Source organism: Heliangelus exortis, chromosome 7 (assembly GCF_036169615.1).
Source record: "Heliangelus exortis chromosome 7, bHelExo1.hap1, whole genome shotgun sequence".
Taxonomy (NCBI): Eukaryota; Metazoa; Chordata; class Aves; order Apodiformes; family Trochilidae; genus Heliangelus; species Heliangelus exortis.
In genome coordinates, this window is record NC_092428.1 from 9,261,405 (window position 1) to 9,285,662 (window position 24,258).

General features: G+C 35.4%; 1 protein-coding gene across 5 annotated transcripts in view; it reads right to left on the reverse strand.

The window, feature by feature from the left end:
• MYOF (myoferlin) overlaps positions 1-24,258 on the reverse strand; it is a 68,377-nt gene that overhangs the window by 35,264 nt on the left and 8,855 nt on the right. For 3 of the 5 annotated variants that reach the window (XM_071748682.1, XM_071748681.1, XM_071748686.1), the window contains exons 4-19: positions 16,705-16,813; positions 15,320-15,404; positions 14,362-14,522; positions 13,748-13,876; positions 12,795-12,857; positions 12,631-12,681; positions 10,983-11,013; positions 10,396-10,511; positions 9,043-9,169; positions 7,676-7,779; positions 6,650-6,718; positions 6,501-6,544; positions 5,898-5,980; positions 3,782-3,820; positions 878-1,002; positions 276-392 (exon numbers count right to left, since the gene is read on the reverse strand). In XM_071748682.1, the coding sequence (XP_071604783.1) occupies positions 276-392; positions 878-1,002; positions 3,782-3,820; positions 5,898-5,980; positions 6,501-6,544; positions 6,650-6,718; positions 7,676-7,779; positions 9,043-9,169; positions 10,396-10,511; positions 10,983-11,013; positions 12,631-12,681; positions 12,795-12,857; positions 13,748-13,876; positions 14,362-14,522; positions 15,320-15,404; positions 16,705-16,813 (1,453 nt within the window). Of the gene's footprint in view, positions 1-275; positions 393-877; positions 1,003-3,781; positions 3,821-5,897; positions 5,981-6,500; positions 6,545-6,649; positions 6,719-7,675; positions 7,780-8,869; positions 9,006-9,042; positions 9,170-10,395; positions 10,512-10,982; positions 11,014-12,630; positions 12,682-12,794; positions 12,858-13,747; positions 13,877-14,361; positions 14,523-15,319; positions 15,405-16,704; positions 16,814-24,258 lie in introns of those variants that run through there. The other 2 variants (XM_071748683.1, XM_071748684.1) reach the window with 2 other exon arrangements.

Below are 24,258 nucleotides of genomic sequence, written 5' to 3' on the forward strand. Positions count from 1 at the left end.
ATCCCCAATTATAGAAAACAATATAATTTTCTTAATGGAAATACTACTTTAAATATTTTTACTGATTTCTGAGAAGCAAATAAGATATGTAGCATGTATTAAAAATTACTGTATTTGAGATTATAAAAATGCCTCAAATGCTACTAGGGTATGACATTTCTGTAGCTACATCATCAACACAACTCAGTTGTTTCAATTTTAATAAATTAGATCATCCTAAAAAACAGCCAGAACACATGTCCATTACCAACACTAATAATAAAACAAGGGTTTACCTCAACAACCAGTATGTCATCACTAGGAATCATCTCTAACTTTTTATCAACAGGTTTGCTTTCAAGTATTGTAGATAGTTCAACCAAAATTCTCCCTCTATAAGCAACTCCTTCTCCCTGTAACATAATCACACATTGAATCCAATTTTATATATTTCTCCTGAAGTAGAATACCCTTTCTTTAGCTTTACATGATTATGGCTTCACTGAAGTGTTCTCAAAACTTCTGTAAAGGCATGGATATACATATTAGAACAATTATGAAGTAAAGCAGTTGAGTTTAATGCTAGGAGTGAGAATATGTATTTACAAAAACAAGGATTTAAGAAATAAAAATCCATGCAGAGATGCAGATAGTGAAAATGATAAAAAAACCCATCTGCTCCTACAAAAACACCATTAAACCAAAACCAGATAAGGCTGGAAAACATATAGTTCATTATTAATTATAAATATAACATTTAATTCAAAAAGAAACACCAAAGGGAGTGAAATCTAAAACAAAGAAATAAAGAAACAAATCCCTTAAAATTAATTCATTCATTGATTAAACACAATCGAGGATACTCCTTTTATTAAACACAATGAAGAAAGAGACTGACCTTTCCAGAGTTTAAGTCATCGTATGGGTCTGGGAATCCAGTATATTCTCTTGGACTTCCATAAAAGTTTAGGTAACAAGGCCCAAAGGTAGGTAAAAAGCCAACTTCAGTTTCTCCAGAGTTTGCTAACAGAAAACATTACCATTACAGCTTTGTTAATTATCACTCACAGCCAGAAGAATAATTATCAATACTATCAAATTCAGTAGAACAAATGTTAGATATTAGTTAGGTATTAGTTATTAGTAAAGTAAGAACACTTTATTGTCTGTCATATATATGAATTTAAAGTAATCACACTGGTTTCTGTACTTGTACCTAACCTTCTTCTTCATTGTACAATACTAGAAACAGACTTCCAAGTAGACTCCATCCCATTGACTACAACTCTCTGGCTTCTCTCCTTCAACCAGCTCCTGATCCACCTCACTACCCCAGCATCCAGGCCACACTTCTTCAGTTTAACCCCAAGGATGCTGTGGGACACAGTGCCAAATGCCCTCCTGAAATCAAGATAAACTACATCTACTCTTCTGCCATCATCCATCCACCTGGTTATAACCTCATAGAAGGCTCTCAGGTTGGTCAGACAGGACTTCCCCTTAGTAGAGCCATGGTGACTGCTCCTGATAAGCCTCTTGTCCTTGATGTGCCTGAAGACAGCACCAAGAATGAGTTGTTCCATCACCTTTACAAGGATGGAGGTGAAGCCGACCAGTCTGTAGTTACCCAGGTCCTCTTTCTTGCCTTTACTGAAGACTGGAGTGACATTTGCTTTCCTCCAGTCCTCAGGCACCTCTCCTCTTCCCAATGACCCATCCAAGATGATGGAGAGCAGCCTAGCAATGACATCTGCCTGTTACTTCAACACACAATACATAAGGCATTGCTCTAGTTAACAGCTACAAAAAAGATGCACTGTAATGGAAAAGAAAATCCTGCTGTTCAGCACAGTTAATCCCATTGTTCTAATTTTTAGTATTATTTTTCTGTGGTTATACTTCAGGGTAAAATACAAGCTACTGCAAACTAATCGTAACTGCTAAAGCTCATTGTTTCTCAAAAACTGCCTTTTCAATAAGCTAAAATTCATTCAGGACTTAAGAGTCTGAAAACTCATTCAATTCACAGTTGATTCTCATAACAATAAACTCTAACTTGTATACTATTCTTGTTTTGTGGCTAATAAAATTTCCCCATAGCTTAATAAATAATGATTTTGGTATATTTGTCAGTTGAAATAGGTAAGCTAGGAAACTGCACACCAAAGCTATTGTTTATTTTCCAATATTTAAGATAATGAAGAACTTGAAAAGATATTTCCATTGCTAATCCTTACTGTCATAATTTTGTGGTTTTGAATATTGTCTGGTTTTTGGCAGGAAAATATAAACAGGGAAGCTTTATTTGTATTAGTGTTATCTTTTAGGTTTGCATTCATGCCTTGCAAATTTATTAGATGAATGAATTCCTAAAAAGCTTTTTATAGAGCCAGTCAAAATCTACACTTAAGAGAGTTAATTGTTCTTTCAGTAACAAACACATGCTAAGGATACAGACTGATAAATTTGATGACTAGTAAGAAGGGAATTAGAACAAGGTAAGCAACAGGGAAGATTCTATATTGTTTTCTTTCTTGTATCCTAGCTTTTGCCTTTGAACAACTCATACTGGTATAAAACAAGATGATAATCAGGTTCTAAACCTGGCAGCAGATAACACTTCAAGTCATCTGCAGCACAAAGAATGCATTTATCACAGGAAAGGATGGCTGAAATAAGAAAGAGAAAATAAAGGGTTACATCTCATATGACTTTACCACTGTGACTACTTATCCATATGGATAATAAAAAATAATGTAATGTCTTGATGTAATTTCATGCCAACAATAAATCATATAAAAAGTTGCAGGTGTCTGTATTGCATTTGGATACTCACATCCTTACATCTGAACCAGGAACAAATCAGTATTTGAAGAAGAATTCAGACTTGCTGGAATATTTTCCAATTTAAAAAAAACCCTAATGCTCACATCAGATCATAATATGATTACATTTAGGGTATAGATCTGTGTTGATTCAATATATTCACTAGTTACTGTTGTTAATAAATTAAGCCAAATATAAATATAAAACCAAATAAAAATCCCAACCTAAACAAATAAAAATCCCAACCCCTCCCACAGCTGGAATAAAAAAATAATCTTTGTATTTCTTTAAGTTTAAAATTCAATTTTTTATCTTCAGAAGGCTGATTATCATGTATTACAGAAAGTGAGTCCAAAAAATTATTTCAGCCTTTAACTTAACACTACTTTTTAAAGAAAGATAGTAAATTAAGTACTTGTGACAATGAATGTTTTTTACCTTTTAACTGCACTCAAATTTGACTTATTTCTCACTTTAGAAATATTTACCACAAAGTCTTTCAAAACTGGCATCAACCTAAACAGTTATAAAAAAAGCCATCTCTCCAGGTTTTAATAGAATCAGATTTTATTTTTCAGACTTCATTCATACAGTTAGTTAAGCATAAGCAAAAGAGCCAGTAATTATTTTAGGCACTTAATTCTGCAGGGCTCTGCAGTTGCAAGTATATTTACAATCTCTTAGCCAAGTTAAAAATTGCAAACCAGTGTTAGAGCACTGTAGAACTGAAGCAACTGCATGTTCAACTCTAAAACATAGCTTCAAGCACCAGCCAAACAGAAATACTTTCACACCAGTTCCAGTGCCAAAACTGTTTTATACAGTTAGTTATATTTGATAGTCTTTCATCATGATGAGGAAGTCTTTTAGACAAATAACTATTTTAAAATGCTTTTTAAGATGATGGTTTTTCTTAGGAAATACTTCTCAGCTTGGGCAATGGAAGGCAAAATCAGTAACAGACAAAGATATAAACCTTCATACGATGAAGCCCCTGTTCCCGAAGATGAAAATTCTAAATTATGAAAAAAGAAGTAGTTACAAGACAAGTAACAATAGCATTTTAAAAAACCCAAATAGATCAGAAAGGAATCTGCTTTTCAAGTAAAGCTGAAGACCTGAGAAAATTAAAGTTCACACGGGCTAGAATTTTGTTTCCTGATTGAAATATGGAGGTACTACTCTTCCTGAACAAGTTCCCAAAATAAAAAAAACACATGTAGCTGACAAACTACATTGTTTTGATGCTTCTGTTTCAGGTTTGTATAGTTCTCCTCTATATAAAATTAAAATTTACTTTAAGAATATAAAAATTTACTTTAAGAATCTTAAGAACGTTTAAGAAAACCACTAACTGTCAGGGCTCATTAAGGTATCTTTGTTTACTGAAGATCACGAACTACTTCAATTTCACAGTTCTCCAGAAACCAGAAAAGGCTTCAGGCATGGCATTAACCTCAAGAGAAGATAATCTGTGATTTTACATGGAAATGGCTATTCTAATGTCATAACTTTAGAAGAGAGAGAATCCAAATATGATTTTTTCAGTTACAAAGTGCCTGGGTGTGAAGGATAAGTGAGCTGTGACTCAGCAGCAGTTCAAGTTACACTCTTCTGTGGGCAGTACAAGTGATCTCCCCAGAGATGAATTTCCTCCTCCCCAGCCCACCCTTTCTCTCTTTTATTTCCCATAGCCTTTTTCTTTAGTCCTTTCTTTTGTGTGTTTGATATATAAAAAGAATGTTTGCATTAACTCTTACTTCAGCAGCAGTACTTCTTAGAGGACTGAATTACAAGCTTCAAAAACAGTTCCAGCTAGTAAAGCAAATACTTGCTCAAGTGGCTACAGGGCTGGAGCCACTCATTTTGGTTTTGACTCCTGACACAGCTGCCAACTTAAGGACAAATTAATTTGTCTCAGTTTGTCTCATAACGTACGATTTCATAAACAAAGCAGAAAAAAGACAAATTTAGATTCTCATTGTGGCAACAGTGGAAATAGTTCAGAGCCAGCACTTCAACCTAGTGGAGACAGTCAGATAAAGAAATGTTAAGACTGTTTAGCCAGGAACTTTATAATTCTGTATGGACATCCAATATGCCATCTTATGTTTATTAAAAAGATACAATATTTTTCTGGCAAATTAACCCAGAATCCTTGTAATGGCACTTGCTCAATTGTATGAAAGATTTTGCTGTAAAAAGAAGATCACAGGCACAGATCACAAAGAAACAATCAATAATCATAACATTGTATGAGAGTGTAAATATAACAGGATTTTTTTTTTAACACTTGCCAAAATCTTGGCAAAAACCTGTTTCTTATAATATTGTAAAGAAGTGTTTTACTACAAAGGTATTGACAATGGCTACATGTTAGGAACTTCATACCTTGCCAAACTAAATTTGGTTTCTTGCAGTGAATTCAGTTATAAAATGTGACAAAATTACATACTTCTGTCACCTGTACTAACTGAACTACATAAATTAATCATCTGCAATTATACCATTGCAATCAAAATATTCATTTGTTGAAGCTACTAAAATGAGGACAGCTAAGTAGTAATTTGAAGCACTCACACAATGAGATGTGGTGCCCATATCTAGTACAGTACTGAAGAGAAGAGACTGATCCAAGTTCCCCCAGCATCTGAAAGCAATCTAATAGTATAAAGGAAATAAGCAGGTGGTTCTAGATAGATCCTCTAGGGTAATTACTATGGAAGATACTCAGAAATATTCCCTAGCTTTTAGGTGCTATTTCCACAGAAAGAATAGACATGCTTATAAGGTGGCAAAAGAAGAGTTGTCTACCAGTGCCCAAAGAAGTAGTGATTCTGAAACAGAGACTCTAGATTGTTTCTGAAATAAATATATTTTTAAGTCTTTTAGTAAACTTCCATATCTGACTCATGATGGATGATACCACATCATATAGTTTTTTGACTTTGGGAAAGTACTCTCAAATTTAACTTTATATCTGTTTATATGTAACTTTGTGCAATGCTAACTTCATATATATAAAAGAATACTGACCCTTTATTCCTCGTAACACAAGAAAATCAATCCTAAGTTACATACTGATCAATTACCTTCAATTTCTCCTCCAGAAGAAGCAATTTTTGAGAGACTTAAATATGTTGTTCCTACTACATCATTTTTTGTAAGACGATCCCTACAAAAAGAAAAAAAAGAAAGATTTTATTTAAATATATTGCCCATCACTCTACACAGAGGCAGGTTACCTGTGCATAAATGCATTCTGAGTTGGCACACACACACACACATTTTGTACCACCTGGAATGTTTTAATATTATTAACACAGATGTTAATGTCCAGATACAAAAGTGGGCTGTATCATGAATTCATCTGACTTAGACACCATCACCTAAACAGCAACACTGCTCAGTGGGCACTGCACAAAGTTAACAATACTCCCATGTTAGACTACTCAGGTCTCCTGTAAAGAGACCATAAACAATGATATACTCTGCAGTTGCAAGTATATTTGCAAGCTCACAGCTAAATTTAAAACTGCAAAGCCATTGTTATAGCACTGTAGAACTGAAGCAGATATAAATGCTTGCTTAAATACTTACATAGACTGTAAAAACACCTGACATCTGTAGAACCAGTTTTTTTCACTTAATATAATTTACCTTGTCTAGTACTTCGATTTAAAGTTAAAACTTACCAGTCAACAACTGCAAGTTTTATTTTCTCACACATTGAGGGAAACTGGAAAAAAAAAAAATATATAACCCTTTCACCTCTGTAATGTTAATGCCCTAACATCCAAAAGAATGGCTGTTTCCTACTGAAGCAAGAAAAAGAAAACCTGACCTTGATTTGAAGATAAATAATTTGATTCCACTCTGGATTAGCATTTTTCTCAATTATATTTGTGCAAACCTGCAAAAAATAAAATAAGCTATGAAAGATAAAACAGGAAAAATATACTAGTTATGCTTTGGGCTAAATAATATTCTGTTTAATAAGAAGGGGTTAACGGTTAATGATGAATCATGAGTGGTTTATGCTGCATTGAGTCATTAGTTTTCTATTGTTGAATAATGCTAAACTGATCTGAACATGCAATATTAATGACTATGGGACAGAAAAAAAAAATTTGAAATAGTGCTTAAACCTGAAACTGCAGTTATCCTATGGTAAAAAGCTTGATATTTCCATGAGCTACTATTTAATATGCTTTCACACTACTACTGATCTTCCTACTACAGCAAAGAAAGGAGATGGAGGAGTAATTTGATTCTAGTTTGCTTTATGCTTTATGAAGGAGATGAAAAACATACTTTATGGGAACACCTCTACTATTTGCCATTCACATCTACTGAAGATCATCTACATTTACTGGGCATGACAACCAGATTAGACATTATAGAAGGCTTTTTTTTTAAAAAAAAAAAAAAAAAATTAAAAGAAAAATTTGCTAGCAATTAATATATGTTGTACAATTGCACTTTAATTCAAATTTGGTATTAAAAGGAACACATTAATAATAAACATACAAATGCTGCTAACTTAGCAAGAAAAAGCTGAAAATCTGTACCATCAGTTACAAGAAAAACTGTACCATCAGTGACAAGAAGCAATCAGGAACAAGCAATAGGCAAACAATCTGGCATGCATCAGTTCCAAGCATTTAGTCATACATTCCTGTCATTAGTCACCAGCTTAACACCCATTCTACTGTACCTTGTAGTTTGCCTTTCTTTTATTAAGTGAACTTTAGGGCTAATGAATTTTTAATTCCATAATTTCAGTAAAATTAAAAGTTTGTATTGGCTTGTGAAATCTGTTTCCAGGACTACAGTCAGAATGCAAAGATTCATGTATTTACTAAATTACCTTTTTACCAGCAAAAGAAACTTCTACAAATGGATCGACCAGGTTTTTCTTGTCTGCTTCTCCTCCAAATATTTCCTTGACAGTTTGTGCAAAAGCATCATCCACTGGTGAAGCATCAGAGAGGAAAATATAGTTTATACTTTATTATTTTAATTTTATTTATTTATTCAGCCTAAATACAAAATTGCCCATAGAAATCCCAAATCAATCAGCTTTACAGGGTAAAGTCTAATCTGAAAATATTCTGGTTTGCTCATAAAAATGGGGGATTTAGGCTTAGAAGCTATTTCAAGAACATACATTTATGAAACATCATAAGAAGTGCTGATGTGCTCCTGAATTTAAAGGCATTGTTGTATTTGAAAAACATTATGCATGTACCTGCAGACACTGTCATTTGTTGTCACAAATATAGGTGAGGAATTATTCTAAGAAGAGATAAAAAGCCATCTATATTGTATCAGAAAATACATATGGCATATAACGAGTAGGAGTTTTTGTCTCGGCAATATAGAGTTGGCACAAGTAAAATCTCAATAAACAATTTAAGGCCAAACTTCTTACAAGCTTCCCTGCCCTCCATGGCTAGCTAGTTAAGCTTATGGTGCTCAATTTACATCCCATAAACTGCATGCAGCTTTCTGGGATACAGCCAGATCCTATTATTTATTTCCTGTGGCAGCTGAGGGGCAGGTTGCTGGCAATATGGACTGCCTTGGCCATTACAGCAGCAGCTGCCTGATTTCAGCAGTCCTTTGGCCTTTCCCCCATTGCAAAACATCTGCAGCTATGAGAACCTATGAAGAATTCATGCATTGCTGGGAAGAGGAACGGGCAGGGGGCAATCAGCAGTGCTACTTATCTACTGGGATCTAAATAGCTTTGGAAAAGAAGGCTGCAGGAAACCAGCTGTCTGATGGGCTCTTGAAAGTGGCCAGGGGTTGGGATCATCCCATAGAAAGTTGACACGTGCACTGCGTACTTGAGCTGGACACCCACAGGACACCCAGCTGACCTGCAGAGCAGCTGTATTTGAATGTCAGTTACTTGCATGGAATCTGTAATTGGAGCAGAGCTGATGATGAGCATTTCCCACTACCAGAAGCTGTGTGGCCCACTCAGCAACCAGGTGACCATTACTAACCTAACAGGTAACACATTAAATTATACATTACAAAAACTAAGTAGACTTACTGAGCGTTACCAAAGGACTTGGGCTACTTAAGCCACCACAGAATTATTGGCTCATGTAGTATTGTAAAACACTCAAGATAATTTATGTTGAAGGAATGTTTCTGAACAGCCCACACAAATATTTCTAATGGCAATCAAAGCCACCAATGGACAAGTAGCACGAAGCTATGTACTTTGTGGAATGTCCTCAGCTCTGTAGATTTTGAGAAGGAAAGTGACCCAACGAAGAGCAGTTCCAGCAGGTAATAACAGATTGCTTTCTACATCATCGTGTTCATTATCTCTTTCCCTTTTTTCAACCTGTTGGGAGATACACTGGTATGTAGTATCTGGTACGTAAGACATGTAATGTACAGAATTAAGAATTACTGGTTAAACTGGTGCCCACGATACTCTTCAGATAGGACTCTGTTGTCAGTTTCATTATAAAGAAAGAGAATTCTATCAAACTATGAAACTGCAAAATTCTACCTAAACTATTTTACTTACATTTTTATCTCACAATTGCACACAATTACATCAGGCCATTATAATCACACTTTAAAAATCATCACCATCAAATTATTATGATTCTGGCATTCATATGATGACAACTTCATGCAATTTTCATACTCATCTCAAGATTAATATTGTGGTAGGGCATCTTACATAAGCTAGAAAATGCACTCAACTCTGATATAAATTACCAGAATGTACTGCTTCCTCCTTTAAAAATAAACAGGAAATAAAAGATTTCGCCACAAATAACTAGACATATCCTTGTGATTTCAAGAATCATGAGGACAGAAGAAAGGGAGAGTTAATGTAGGACAAGAAAGAGACCTTCCATGTTTCCAAGGACCATATTAAATTAACTAAGGAGTAGCAGGATGCAAGAATCTCAGGCAGGAAAAACAGCAGAGCTTAAGGTACATTGGCCAAGTGAGAAAAATGTTACAACAAAATAGAGGGCCAGTTTTCACCTTGACAGAGCACTGGAAAGTGTAGGACTTTAGGATTGTTAAAACTACCTCCTACTTTCATATGCATCAAATTACTTATGCTGAATATGTAATTACTGATGGGCTTGATTTTCACCTGGCAAATATTTGGAGCTTTCTAGCAGTCAGGTTTCTCTATGGGCTTGTCTACATTGCACAGTAGTGGAAACAATCCTGGTTCAGTCCTGGAACTGATACCAATATGTTGCTCAGCCTGATTAGCTACGTTAAGGAGAATTACACATCAGCTTGCATGCAGCACCAGGCTAACATATCTCTACCTCTTCTAGGATGTGAAGAAGTAGCCACAAATGATAGATAACACACCCACAGCTGGTTCAGATGTTGCTTAATTGGAGAGGATAACAAAATAAGCTTTGAGTTAGCCACCTAGTACTGCATGCCCATGAAACAACTTGTAAATCTTGTCTTGCTTTTAAATACATCTTACAGAGTAAATTATACAGTATTCAAAAAATGTCAGAGGTTACATGAATAATACATGTGGGGTGGAAAGGGGAAGAAAAATATTTAAATGAAACTTACTGGTGGCTCATCTCCAGTTCCCAGGACAAACATGCTGACTTTCATGTAGCCTTTAGCTCCTGAATTTGTATCTTCAGGAGCACTCAGCAAAAGCCATTTTCTCATGACTGCATGGCCTAAAATAAAACAACCACCACCCACCCCCAGTAATATCCATTACAAAATAGCAGGAATCATAAAATCAAAGTCAATTGTTGGAGAAGCACGCTTTATCCTAAAACTAATTATTTTAAGATTTTTTTCAGTCCTAGACAGGTCTGAATAGTGCCACTCAAAAGAAGAAATCTAGTGGTGTTAAACTATCGTGGCATGCTAATTTATTGACATACTTATAAAATATTTTTGCATTATTTTTCACATTTTAGGTCTCTGATACCAGAACTAATTTCTAAATTTTAGGTTCTAGTACTTCATCTTGAAACCACTGAAAGGAACTCTATATTGTTTGTTTTTTTAAAGTTAATTCTTTGAGTAGCAACCTTAAATAACTTCTGGTTAACTTTCTTCATTTGCCTTAGAAATTTAATAAAATGTTTCAACTTCAAGTACCAATTTGTGAAAGAAGCTCTAAAGTAACTGTTACTTACCAGGCTCATCATAAACATAGCCAATGTCAATCTGAAATAAAGATCACAGCCATTACCTCCGAAGAAATACCAAAGCAGAAAAATTCTAGAGCAACTGCCCCCAGCTTTTTCATAACTACTATTACATTGTCCTCTTGTCATTAACAAGAGAAAGTTTCCACAGCATATTCTTGTGTGAAGAAAGAGAAAATGCCTTACATTGAAAAATGAGAGGTTTTGAATGGATACAGCAGCAGAGAAGAAAGTGCAAGAAAGGATGTATTCAAACTAACAGCTGTAGTTATTTTCTTCTTTCCTGAGATCCCAAGCTTTTTCATTTATCAGAGACATAACATGGGCTAGCTTACTGCTGCTTGAATTCTCTGTGTTCCCATATTATTTTAAGTTAGATGGACTTTTTAGAACTCTTGTTTTCACTCAACTCCTGATTAACATCTCATCCTTCAGTTACACAAATGAAGCTTCTTTTTTAATGAATTATTTCCTTTTCCTTTATGAGGATGATGGACAATTTTTCCCCTTGCTGTGTCAAATCTAGACAAGACTGCACATATATCACAGCTGTATTGATTGTATCAAATTTCAAACATGTTCAGGAAGTGAAGAGTAAGTGTGTAAGCAAACACAGTAAGTGTGTTTGCTCATGACAGATGGGGCTAGTATTCCTCAGGTAAAGTCTGAAAGGTGATTTTCTAAAGAGAACTACTCTTGGGATTTTCTCCTGGAATGTGTGCCTGCAGGAACAGACAGTAGCTGAATGGCACACTGTCACCTGCTTAATGAATGATCTATCCTCAACAAAGCAATGCTTCTGTTCAAATCACTACAAATTATATAGATAATAAGCAGTGACAAGCAAAAGCAGCCAACTTTGTGGAAGAAACTGCCTCATTTAGAAAAGGCTGGTCTAGAATTTGTGTGAAAAGCTGGTCTAGAGACCTACTGAATTATGCAGTACAAAATAAGCAAACAGAAAATACAGCAAACACTCATTTTGGAAATGTCATAATAGAGAATCCCAGTAGCCATTACAATTCTCCTGTGAATTCTCTGTCTGTATTGCTTTAGTAGTACCTCCAACAAGCAGATGACTACTTCCCACTATAGACCATAACAAATATCATCAGAACCACAGAAATTATTTTAATGAAGAGTTTTTGACCATCTCTTCTACTTTACAAGCTTACCTTAAGGTTTACTTAACCAAAGGAAAACCTTTCCACATCACTTGGGCATTTGTGCCTTTATGCTACCATATGTATCACTATTTTGCCTATTAGCTACCTAATGAAGTTATGTCTTTAAGCCCCTCTTCACACCAAACAATCACCCTCATATATTTTGAAGAAAAAAATTACCTTTTGGTAAATATTTTTTCCCTTGGATGCAAGTTAGATCTGTGCATATAAAACACACAATTTTCTTTAGCAATGATCTTCTACTCAAGTAGAAGAAATATAAGAAAAAAAGAAAACTATTTACTACTGCTTTGAGCAAATGGTCTCTAGGATGAGAAGCAAGACATCATCAGGTAATTCTTTGGCCCCAAGCTAAAGTAGCATAAATTTAAACATTTAAAACAAGTATTTAAACATTTTCTCTCATTTTATTTAATTTAGTCAAGATATTGAAGTTGTTTCATACCCACCTTAAAATCTCCTATAAGACAGTCTGCTCGTAAAGAATGAGAATCATACACCTAAAAAGACAGACAAGCATGAAAACAGGAATGTTCCTAAACATCATCATGAATTGGTCAGATAATGCTATATACATCCAGCAGCCCTTTGAACATACACCGTATTTCCTTACCCGAATGCTAACAGTTTCATCAAGCAACTCTAAAGGAGTCATGTGGACATTGTAGAAAAATATCTGTTAGGGTAAAAACAAAACAAAAAAAAAACTGTCTCAAAATCACAAACACATAGTTCTCTGAACAGAAGATGCAAAAACACTGTGAGGCTTTTGAAGTATCCCTGCTACAGTACTTTTACTAAATGATAATTGAGCGCAGAATAAAAAATTAAATTCAGTAAATAAATTTACTACAAAATAGACAAAAGACAGTCACAACTTCCATTTCAATGAATGCAGCAGGCATAGCTGTGCTCTTTGCTCTGCACTTCACATTTTTTGCAGGGGAAAGGCTTTGGGAATTATAAAGGTTGTTCAATTTTTAAGACATTCAATCCTGATCTAGTCATCTCTGTTGTAGCTTTCAAAAAGGTCTTACAAAGGGCTAGTGGTGACAGCAACAGCAGTGACTTGCATTTTGAAATTCAAAGCCACAGAAATATATCTGATGGTTTGACAGCATGAAAATAAGTATACTACTTATTAGCTTATTTGTTTATTAATAAGGTATGCCTCACTAAGTTTGGTCTTAGAACCCAGCTATACTCCAGTCAGTATTTATTTTTCAAAAGGGAAAGGTACATAAACATAACCAGTCATATTCCATTGTTTAGCCTAGTCCAGATACTGAAACTGCCTAGGAACTGATTCAATACAAGATGAGACTGGCTTCCTCCACCTTGTTTTTCACCATAAATCTGGAATGATCCTTACAGTTTAATTAAAGTCTTAAAGTTTTATGACATCCATGGTTTTGCCTCTATGTGTTAAATGTGCTTTCCACCCAATTTCAAAATTACCTTAAATATTAGCAAATTCTTATTTATTGATCATAATTAAAGCTATAACTTTTTTCCCTACACTTGATAGCATCAAAATTTCAGCTATGGTATTCTTATGCTACTCACTTCATCAAAATATGGGTTGTTTCCTCTTTTGATTCTTGTTCTGTGTGTCTGACCACAAACATGCACTTTGACCACTGGTTTTATGTTATTTCCAGGCAACTGGCGACCTTCAATGACTCTAACACGAATCTGGAAAAAAAAATTGAATATCTGTGGTAATTCATTCCTTATATTATCTAGCATTCTGGTGAAAACAGCTTCTTAATATATCACAAAAAAAAGTTGGACAACACTTAAAGTAGCTGGCAGATATGGACTGGACAGATTTTTCAAAGTTATTATAACAAGTATAATTTTACTTAGATTTTGCAAAATAGGTTGGGGATAATGATTTCAGTTTGTTTGGTTTGGTTTGGTTTTTCTTTACTTTTACAACTCCTAAAGCTGCTATTGTAGTTTGAAATCTATACAACAATGCCTTAAATAAGGTTCTAGTTTTCAAAATTACAAAACTGGACATCTCTTTAAGAGGTAAATTTTAGGAATACTGTTGAAATACAGACTTTCTAATGAAAAAGTTAATTGTCTCTACAATGCACTAGACTTGTACAACCCATGACATTAAATTATCATCAGGCTATGGAAAAGGAGCAATGTCATGCCACATCCATTACCTGGAAATCTTGTGGTTTGTTAGAAAGGATTCTCCGTGTCTTCTTTCCCTTAGTGATGCGCTTTGCTAGCTGGGCTTCCTTCGTGCCACTTGGAAATGTTGGTGTGATACCACCAGCTGGACCATCCAGTACTTCCTCATAACCTCCATCATCTTCTCCATCTCACACAGTAAACAACCAGTGAAATTAATAGACAAATAATGCAGCTTCGTACTAAAATTACAGAACTAAGAGTCTAATACCCAAGAGTTCCAGTAAAACTGTATTATTAAATCATTTAGTATTTTTTCACCAACCACATTCTTCCAGTTCCTTTTGAAAGCTAGCAATTTTAGCCTGCTTAAAAACCTAGCTCAATACCTCTGTTGAAGGCTGTTCAACAATTACATGACACTTCAATACTGTATCACACAGTGATATTCCAGTATTGCAAAACAGGATCCATAAATATCTAGACCACAGAAGTGTGTCACTCCCTTGTGTTTCCAACTTATTTTCTTAGCTGAAGGATAGTGACTATGGTAAAATCTACAGGGAGAACAGGCTATGTCTCTCACAGTTAGCATTAAAACAATGTCTTTTAACTTCATGAATTAGTTTGCCAGCACAGGGTGATGATCACTTTGCATAATGAAGTCCTCAGTGATCCTTGTATGAAAAGACACTGACATATCATATGTTTTATTACCAGAAGAAGCCACTTCCCTGACATATCTCAAAATCCATCTACCTGGAGGGATCCATTCAACTCACTGATTACATCCTCTGACTTTGCATTAATTTTCAGCTTCTGAAACTTAGCAGTAGTTCTTATTTGTAGTTCCGAATCATCCTTAATTAATTTAAAATCACTGTCTGGCAAACTTCACATGCTTGCTTCTCGTTATGTTTTTTTTCTGATAAACAATGCTGTCCATGTTCTTTCAAAAATATTGTTCTGAGAAAAGACTTGAAATACCTTCTTGTGGATTGGTCCCTCCTGGATCATTTGGATTTGCAGGTCCAGCTGGTGGCTCATATCCTACTACCAAATCAATTGTTGCCTATAAAGAAATACACTGGGTTTTTTATGTAGCTCACAGTATTAATAACAACTGATATAAAGCAGTAAGTTGTTCCAACACTGCACATGAACAGTAACTATTCAAAGTCACAGCACAGTTTATAATAAAATGTAAGCTACTAACAAATTAACAAACTGTTATTAAGTTTCATGTACCTACAAACAATAAAGATTACACAACTTGCAGTTGATGGAATAGGCTCTAAAATAATATCTAACAAATGGAATCACTTCATATTTTGAAAAATCTGTCGCAATACAAATATTAGGTGTTCTGGAAATGTCAATATATTTAGTTTCACAATATTCATACCAGACTAGATGCTATCCTAAATTTTCAGATGGAAAAGCAAAGGCAGTGAGAAATCACACTATCTGTAAAACTAACAACATAACATGTGTGAGCCTAAGTAAATTTCCTATCTGGCTCTTCTAATTGCTTATTCATACTTCCATTCTGGAAAAAAAAAACACCACATGATTTTCCATTCTAATCATAGAATTGTCTTTTTTTGTGCTTGACTGCAGTTTTGGATTATTGAACATGCTGTTTTTATTCCTAGTTGCCACAGTAACATGAGAATCCAGCAAGCCTCTCATGTTGCCAATCCTGGCAACAGCTAGCTGTTATATTAAACTGCAGCTCATGAGATACTGAAATTACCCTTAAAGCCTCTTATTATTAAGTGTGCTAGAATGCAGTGTGAAGTGCCTTAACATGTAGACTGACTGCACAAACACAGTAAGATCTTAGTTTTAGAAACTGCTTAATAACAAAGTTATTAACCAGTTAGTACCTCTGTTATTAAACACATGCTAAACCAAGTTAAGCACGTTCTTTTCCACCTTTCTGAACTGATCTGCCAGTGAACATGTACATGATTATGTTCTTCCTAGAATCAGTGCTGTAACACAGGTGGCTATTAGAAAGAATGCAGAAAAAAGCACATATGGGAATTCCATAGAGTATTTCGCAAAAATGCTCATTTTCAGCAGCCACGCATACTCTGTGGCTCATAATATTTATAACATACACGTACAAATGCATAATACATACACAGAAAGTAATTCTCTAACTTAATATTAAACAAATTCACATTGTAGACACTAAATTATATCTTGTTAGAAATTTCCTGTGTTTGGTGCTTTTGCTACAAAATTCCAAGCATTTAATTTATGAAGTAAAAATAACTTGAGGATATTCTTGTTTCTTTATTAGCGCTGTTGCTGATGCACTTGGATCAAGAATACAGTAAAATAAGGAAATGTAAGCCACTCACTCCAGTTTCTTGGCCTCTTTCATTTAGCAGAGGTATGAATTTGAAGGGAAAGGATCTGTTTTGGTTACCTACGAGATCCTTAAGTGCTATGGATGCACTGCCAATGAATCTGTAATAAAGTAAAAGTCATTATTAGAATGCAAGTAATAACAGAAGTTATTAAACAGAATAAACAGAAGTTCCCTTTTGTCTTTTGCTAGTGTCATTCAATCAAGTAACTCCAGATATGACTTGGAAATTCAAGACAAGCAGATCATTGCAAATGTTACCTACTGATTATGTACTGCTAATTTGTAATTTTCTGTTTCACTGCACTTAAATGTACTGGTGTTTTTCACTGAAGACTCAGTTTTAACCTAAAGGAGGCAAAAATCTAAATTTAAATAAATTTTATTTGTATTTTTGAAAATAATCTCAAAAGCTGCATAACCTGTCTCAGTCACAGATTTCTCACTAGTAAGCTAAAGGATGTAATATCTTATTTCCTTACAGACCTCTGCAAACTCTCAGATGAGATGTGTAAAAGCTAGACATGACAGCTGTTGTGCTACACAGAAAATGTGACCATCTCTGTAATGAAAACAATGAAACGAAATAAATGAAATCAGTGTGTTTACTAGAGGCTTCACAAAATCAATCTTCTTGCCCCTACTCTACCTCTTAGAACAGATTCATCTCCTTTCCTCTGAATTCTCAGAATGTTCAGAATGTTTTGATACGTCTCCACAATATGTGGTAAACTGTCCTGAGCTACTTATGCCTTCATTGGGACAGCATCCACCATGATCATCCTCGTAATAAAAAGTTAAAATTGCATGCACTTTTAACCTGATCAAATATTTTAGCCAGAGTTTCTAATGTGTGGCATTGGTCTCATAACCAATGATACCTGGCACTGTATTTCATTCCCATAATATGTCGTAACTGTTTACTCCTATACTGAAGTGTATTGTTGGAATAACTGAGATTTTTGCCAATGAAAAAAAAAAAAACAAAACCAAGATAATTTCACCCTGTAAATACTACAAAGAACATGTTTCACAAACAAAAGAATAGCCTTGCTACCAGTGCAGAAAGAAGATCTGTACACAGAGAATTTACTGAGGTCCCTTTGGTTTACAGTGCTTTTTTCACTAAAAAGCAAGGGATTCAAGGGGATTTTTTGACATGGAGCTAGATCATCATTATCACTACTCTCAGGTGCCATGTCACGAGAACATAATTTACGTTTTGCAAAATACTTCAATATAGGTAACTGTAAAACATTTACTACAAATATATATTCCAGGTATTACAACTCACAGTTTTTGTTTAGCTGTGCACAAACTATAACTACACCTTGTTTAAATGACCTGTTAGAATCACTTTGGTGCTGCCACCTTTGCAGTTAAATCTCCTTTCCCAGTTCATCTCACTCCTCAAGCCCAAGTTGTCTTTTTTGATAGTTTTGACTCACTACCCAAACCTTCCATTTCTGCCCCTCAAATTACCAGACCACAGTAATAGCCCAGCTATGCCTCATATATTCATCACACACTGGGGAGGGACTAAATAAATATGAAAAGCAGATTAAGATCAGTTCTTGCTGCAGTGGAAATGTGTGAAGCTGTTCTAACCTTTAAGATGACCATAATTGAAACACTTGATGCCATTTCTAACACCTGCCTCTCCTCCTTTACTCAACAGACACCTCGATTCAATATTTTAGTCTTCATCCAGTGTCCCTTTAAAGACTACAGAAATATATCTAGCTATTTCAGTGAGAATTAAATCACCCCTATGTAGATTCTCACTTTTTACAAATTTTTGCACAACAGGACATCAGCTGAAAAACTGACTCCATGCATTTCTCAGCTTCAGGGAGTTAAGAAGCAGTTTCTCCTGTCAGGCAATCAAAATTGCATTCAACCCACATGACAAACCTAGATTTGACATATCAGATACAGTGGCCTTATTTATCTTCCCACCTGTAGTATTATTTGACATTGCTTACGATTTAATGTAGCAAATCTTGACACCAAACAGTAATGTACATTTATCTCAGGAAACAACAGTAGATGGTAACTCTCAAAGAGAAAGATTTTTTCCTCAGTTGCTTCAACACTCCAAAAATTGATGTTATATAGAGGTCAAGTAAAACTGATATTACACAGCAAAAATAACATCTCCCTCTGTATTCGGCCCAATTTTTCATGCCATTCAGACAGACACTGATACTATTCAACAGCCAAAGAAAAGCAAAAAAAGGTTCATTCCATAATGACTGCAAATCCCAAAGAACTTAAGAGAGAAACACAGGGTAGCTTAATGCATTTTTCTCCTACATAGCCTTCTAATATGTTAATAGCTTTGAAATCAAGTATAATATAAGCAAGCAAGAAGCAGTTCTAACAGATGGAAGAAACTAATGCTTGTATTTCATTTACACATCTGAAAAGAACAATTTCTCTTCACTCTTTTACCTTCAATACAAAATTAATAAAAACCTTTCAAATCCAAATGTTCTTATTTTCCCCAAATCCTTCAACCATGGCTATGCCTTTCCATTTGAGGGTAACAGATATAAACATACAAAGTTGGAGGTATCATAGAAGGCAAAAACCCAACCCTACCCAAAACCAGCTAAACCTAATCTGATTCTAGAGAAAGGCAGAGTAAACCTTTTCCCATGTACTCTTGTAGAAAAAAATTGTAGACTTGTTGTTTTGATTTGATATGAGCCAGAATGACTTACATTAACTCCAAAACCAACTTCAGTTCAGAAGTCAACCAGTCTTAGATAATCTGGATGACTGTTTCAGCAGCCACACCCTGCTGTCTGCTGAGATTAAGGGAACAACTGCTGTTAAACTGTCAGACTTTTGAAATTTTGCAGCGTACATTCCCATTTCTGTATCCTCCTCTGTCCTGTGCAAATGATAACTGGGCATACAGTTGACTAGATAGCAATCATTTATAGAATCTTGATTTTAAAAAGAACTTCAGAAGACAGAAGAAGGAGTCACATATACTACTTGCTTTACTGCAAAGTCTGCTACTGTACTCATTTCTGATATGGAGCTAAACCCACAATTCTCTGCACAACTACTGTTAAGCTGCAAAGCTAATTCAGCTTTCTTCCTCTTGCCTGGGCAGACAACATTCACCCCTTTAATTCCAGATTACATTGGTCTTTTGACACCATCAAGTGGAATAGTTTCTGGTTTTGGAATAGCTCATAATGTCATCTGACCTGTTCTTTTTCTGCCGTTTTGGCAGCTGACAGCAAGTGTTGCTTATTAACTCTGCTTAAGTACTTTTTTGGCCATCCCTGCCTAAGACTTCTTTATCTATAGTGCCCAGTCAGACAGACTCTCTGTCCAGATATGCAGAGGTAAAGCAAAAACTTGTCCTGCCAAAAGCAGTATAAAGGTTCTGGTCTACCACTGAATAAGACACCAAAGATAAATGTCCACATTTAGAAAAAGATTTTAAACCACTTCAAATATTCCTTATCAAAACTAGACTTATGATACTGTCCCCCCAGTAAGCAAAGGGAATTTTTTAGTTTATCAGCATACAATCAATGAATTACTGATGACCAGTTATTAAGCTGAGTGTTGCATTTAGCCAAAGCTAATTAATCCGTTACTTCTGTGGTTAGTACTTCCTGTTAGCTGTTCAAATAACCAAGAGAAGTGAAACTTCCCACCCATGTCTGGATCAGGGAATATGATCTCACAATACCAGTGATTTTATTACTCATCCTCTGTTTGAAAGTAGCAATTTTTACTAAATTCTTCAGCATATCACATCCTTCAGCTCCTTACATGCTACTTCAACTGGAAGCCTCGTGATTTTAGTCCATGGAGAGTCAAACATTTGAATTCTTATGACTTTGTTTTAAGCATTTGTTTTGGCAGAGGTTTATATTGATTCTTCTCATCAGCAAACTTGATCCCACACTGCAGTTACTAATTGCTACACTCAACATTTCTTTCCCAGTGTAAATGTTCCATTGTATTTTCTATGTTACAAGACCCAAGACGCATCTTCTGTTATTTGTGCTTTGGTTTAAAATATGTATTAAGGAAAAAACCAACTATTTTAATCTCCTTTCATTGTTTGATAATGCTCTATGCAGACACATACTTTAAAAAAGAAACAAAGCATGGACAGAACTTTGTACGTGGCAGAAAACCCCAAAACTGAATTTTAATGAGGCTGGATCTAGCATACAACATATGCAAGGACAACCTGCAGCTATGCACAGCCACACTGCCGTGCAAAAGAATCCACACAAAAGGGTGCAGCTGCAGGAGGACTCAGACAATCTAGAAGTTGTTTAACTAGGGAAAATACTTAAGCATGATTAAATAATGTGCTGCCCTGCAACTTTGTGACTGCATTTTTCTGCCTTAGAAAAGGGTGTGCCCAATCTGTTTTCCTCTGTGTGGTGAGGTTACCAAGTAAGCAAAGAACATTAGGAAACACATAATCCCAGCTCTCTTTTAAATAGAATTAAAATCACTTAGTTCAGCCATGAGTGTAACTTCCTGTTAACGTTTTTTTTTTTCTTAACTTCACAGGGACAACTGAAGTTAGTGTTTGTGTCTGTGTGTGTGTGTGTGTTAACTGCATAAAGATTTTTGTGTTTGAAATCTTTCTATTAGCAGTATTATAACAGAAAACAAATGTGTTCTCTTTTCAGACATCCTTATGCTGGAAAATCTAGCTAAGCATGGATCATATTAGTCCTCTCTAGTTTATCCCTATGATTGTCTGTCTCCACACAATAGTGTGGTTTGTTTTTTCCATTGATTGTGTAATTTTACCATGAAGAGCATTAATTTAATCTATCTGCAGAAATTTGGTGATCATGTAAGGGAAGCAGTACATTCTATCTCCAGGAAAATAAAAGGAACGGAAAAATATTCATAAGTTCTTTCAGGCTTGGTTTACAGAAACATGCCAAAGCAATGACTCAAGCCTTGGCACAGTGTAAGCACATAAAAACATCCACTGTGCTCCTCCTCCTCCTGCATTAGTATAAGAATGGGCAAGATAAGCAGCTATCTAAGCATCTAGGAGCTATAAAAAATCATGCTGTGTTGTTCTGGAGGTAAGTTTGGCTTCTGTAGTAACCTCTCAGGCACAGCAAAGGATTAGGTGCCCAGAACTAGTCAGGAATAACAGCACAGACAACAGCAGAGTGTGTGCTGGCTGAGAGCTTTGTGAGGGAGCAGTCAGAGAGGAAACTGGGTTAAGAAATGCATTGTTCTGCTTCTAGCCTACACTGCAGCTAAGAATGGTGGCAGAACTTTGGAGCAAAAGTTGTCTCTGTCTTGAAAATAAGAATAGCAATCCCTGCTGCTTATTCTTCTCAAGAAGAAGGAAAATAAAGCCAGAGACATCATTTCTTTTTGGTGCTCTTTCCTGGGTGACGCAGTCCCATAGATCTACCCTTTATGCTCAAAAACTAAATTGAACTTTAAATTGAAATACATAAAACCATGAACCTCTAAAGGAAAGATTATTTAGATTCAAATCCCACTTTGCTGAAACACCAGATACACCTCCCAGGTTAATGGGTCTACTCATGAATAATATCAAAAGCACATGGCAAACAAGGGGTTTCTGAAGTTATGAGCTTTTACCCCTAAAAGGTTTCAGTTCAGTTCACCACATCAAATTTACATGCAAAAATGAATATAACATTTTCCAGCCCTCACTCTTCCACACCATTTTAAAAAAACCCTGTCATTATAATAGTTCTCAGTAGTAAGGACCTTAGGCAGGCATCATACTCCATCTTAGCACACAGACAAAACAAGGGAGTGTAATTTACACACTCTTCCACAAAGAATCCTTTTTGTAGTGCTGCCACACTGCAGCCATTTATCTAACTTTAGACTTTTTCTTAAGTATTAAAAGAGGCTACTGTGAAAGAATGGCAAAATTATGACAAATCTCTCTGAAATTCAGTATTAGTAAATAGCAACTCTACAGAAATACAGGTGATGCATACATGCAAGTAATACCTTATTCCACATTCTCTTTCATATGCCCCTTTGCCTAATTGTGAATGTTCATTAATACTAAACTCTTCTGCTGTTATAGTGCTTTGTATCCTTAAAAGAAATCCAAGATGATATTTCCTATTATCTTGTTACAGTCAGGAAGCCTGCTTGTGTTTTCCACTTCTCACCCCTTATCCTGTTTCACAGCCAACAGACCTTCCAAACACATCACATACTGCAAATGTGTGGTTGAAGATTTTTTTTCAGAGAGAGTTACTCTGATGGTGTTGCTCTCTCTTTCAGATGGACTACATACAATTTGCACAGGTCCATTCATGGAAGTCACTTACCCAAGAATTTGACCAGTTTGTTTCAAAAATTGTACAAAGAGTAAGTAAGTAGTGGGACAACTTCCAGTGCCTAAGCCCAAACAAACAAACAGACAAAAAAAAAAAGCATTTCCATAAGCTGGGGATTAAACACTACGAATAGAAGTCCAGATGATATTTACAAATATAGTTTGAAACAAAAAACCCCACGTGCCCTCTAAACTTTGAACCCATGTACAGAGTGAAACATTTTGGGGGCTTCAGATAAGCGCCTTTTTTATTTCCACACAGGTTATAAAACACATTACAAAATTCTGATTTCTTGCAAGCTTTCCTATACCAAGTTATGTGATTCCTGGGATTTCCTTAAATGTCAGAGGCATGCAATATATTCCTGCTTCACTGACCTACTGGAATCTCAAGAATGTGAGATCAGAGGGCATTGGCTTGACTCACAGTGATTTTATGACAAAGCTGTTGGAGTACTGTGGAAACCTAAAATCATGAGTTGGGAGCAGGCAGAAATTAGTAAAGAAAAGCTAACAGTGGAACTGGACTACTATCAGTAAATACGTATGTATATCTACCTTAGTGTCATAAAACACACAGATTTACCATACACAAGTAGAAGATGTAACATCATACTCCCTTGTAAAATAGCAACAGCCAGCACTACTTGGCATGGACAGAAAAGAGAGAACATGAGAGCACTGCAAACAGATCCTTGTTTAAAAGCTAGGACTTTATACAAAGAAATAGGGAACTGGCAACTTATTTTTTATAAGCTGTTTTTTATTCTGTAAAGATTTTAAAATTAAAAAAAAATATTTGTAGTAGTGATTCTTGTCCTAATGTATATATTTAATTTTTTTTGCCCCAAAATCCTATAATTTAAGCAGAGGTAGGCAGAAAACCTTGACCACTATAGCTAATGGTTATACACACTTTATCTTACAGATCTTCAGGAAGAGCTCCTAGACTGTCTGAGCTTTTAGTGCAACAATGTTTCAACACAGAATAACACACTCTATCCCTGCTGTAGATAAGGAAAAGCTTCCCGATTAGTTTGCTGCCACCCAAGACCCTACCTTTTTCCTGCAATTGATTTTAGGGACCAGGTTTATTTCTGTATGATGAGTCACAAAACAAATGTCATGCAGAACCTCATGCAGAAGTAATTGCTAAAAATTTCAATTGGTAATTTATGTCTACTTCATTGAAATGAT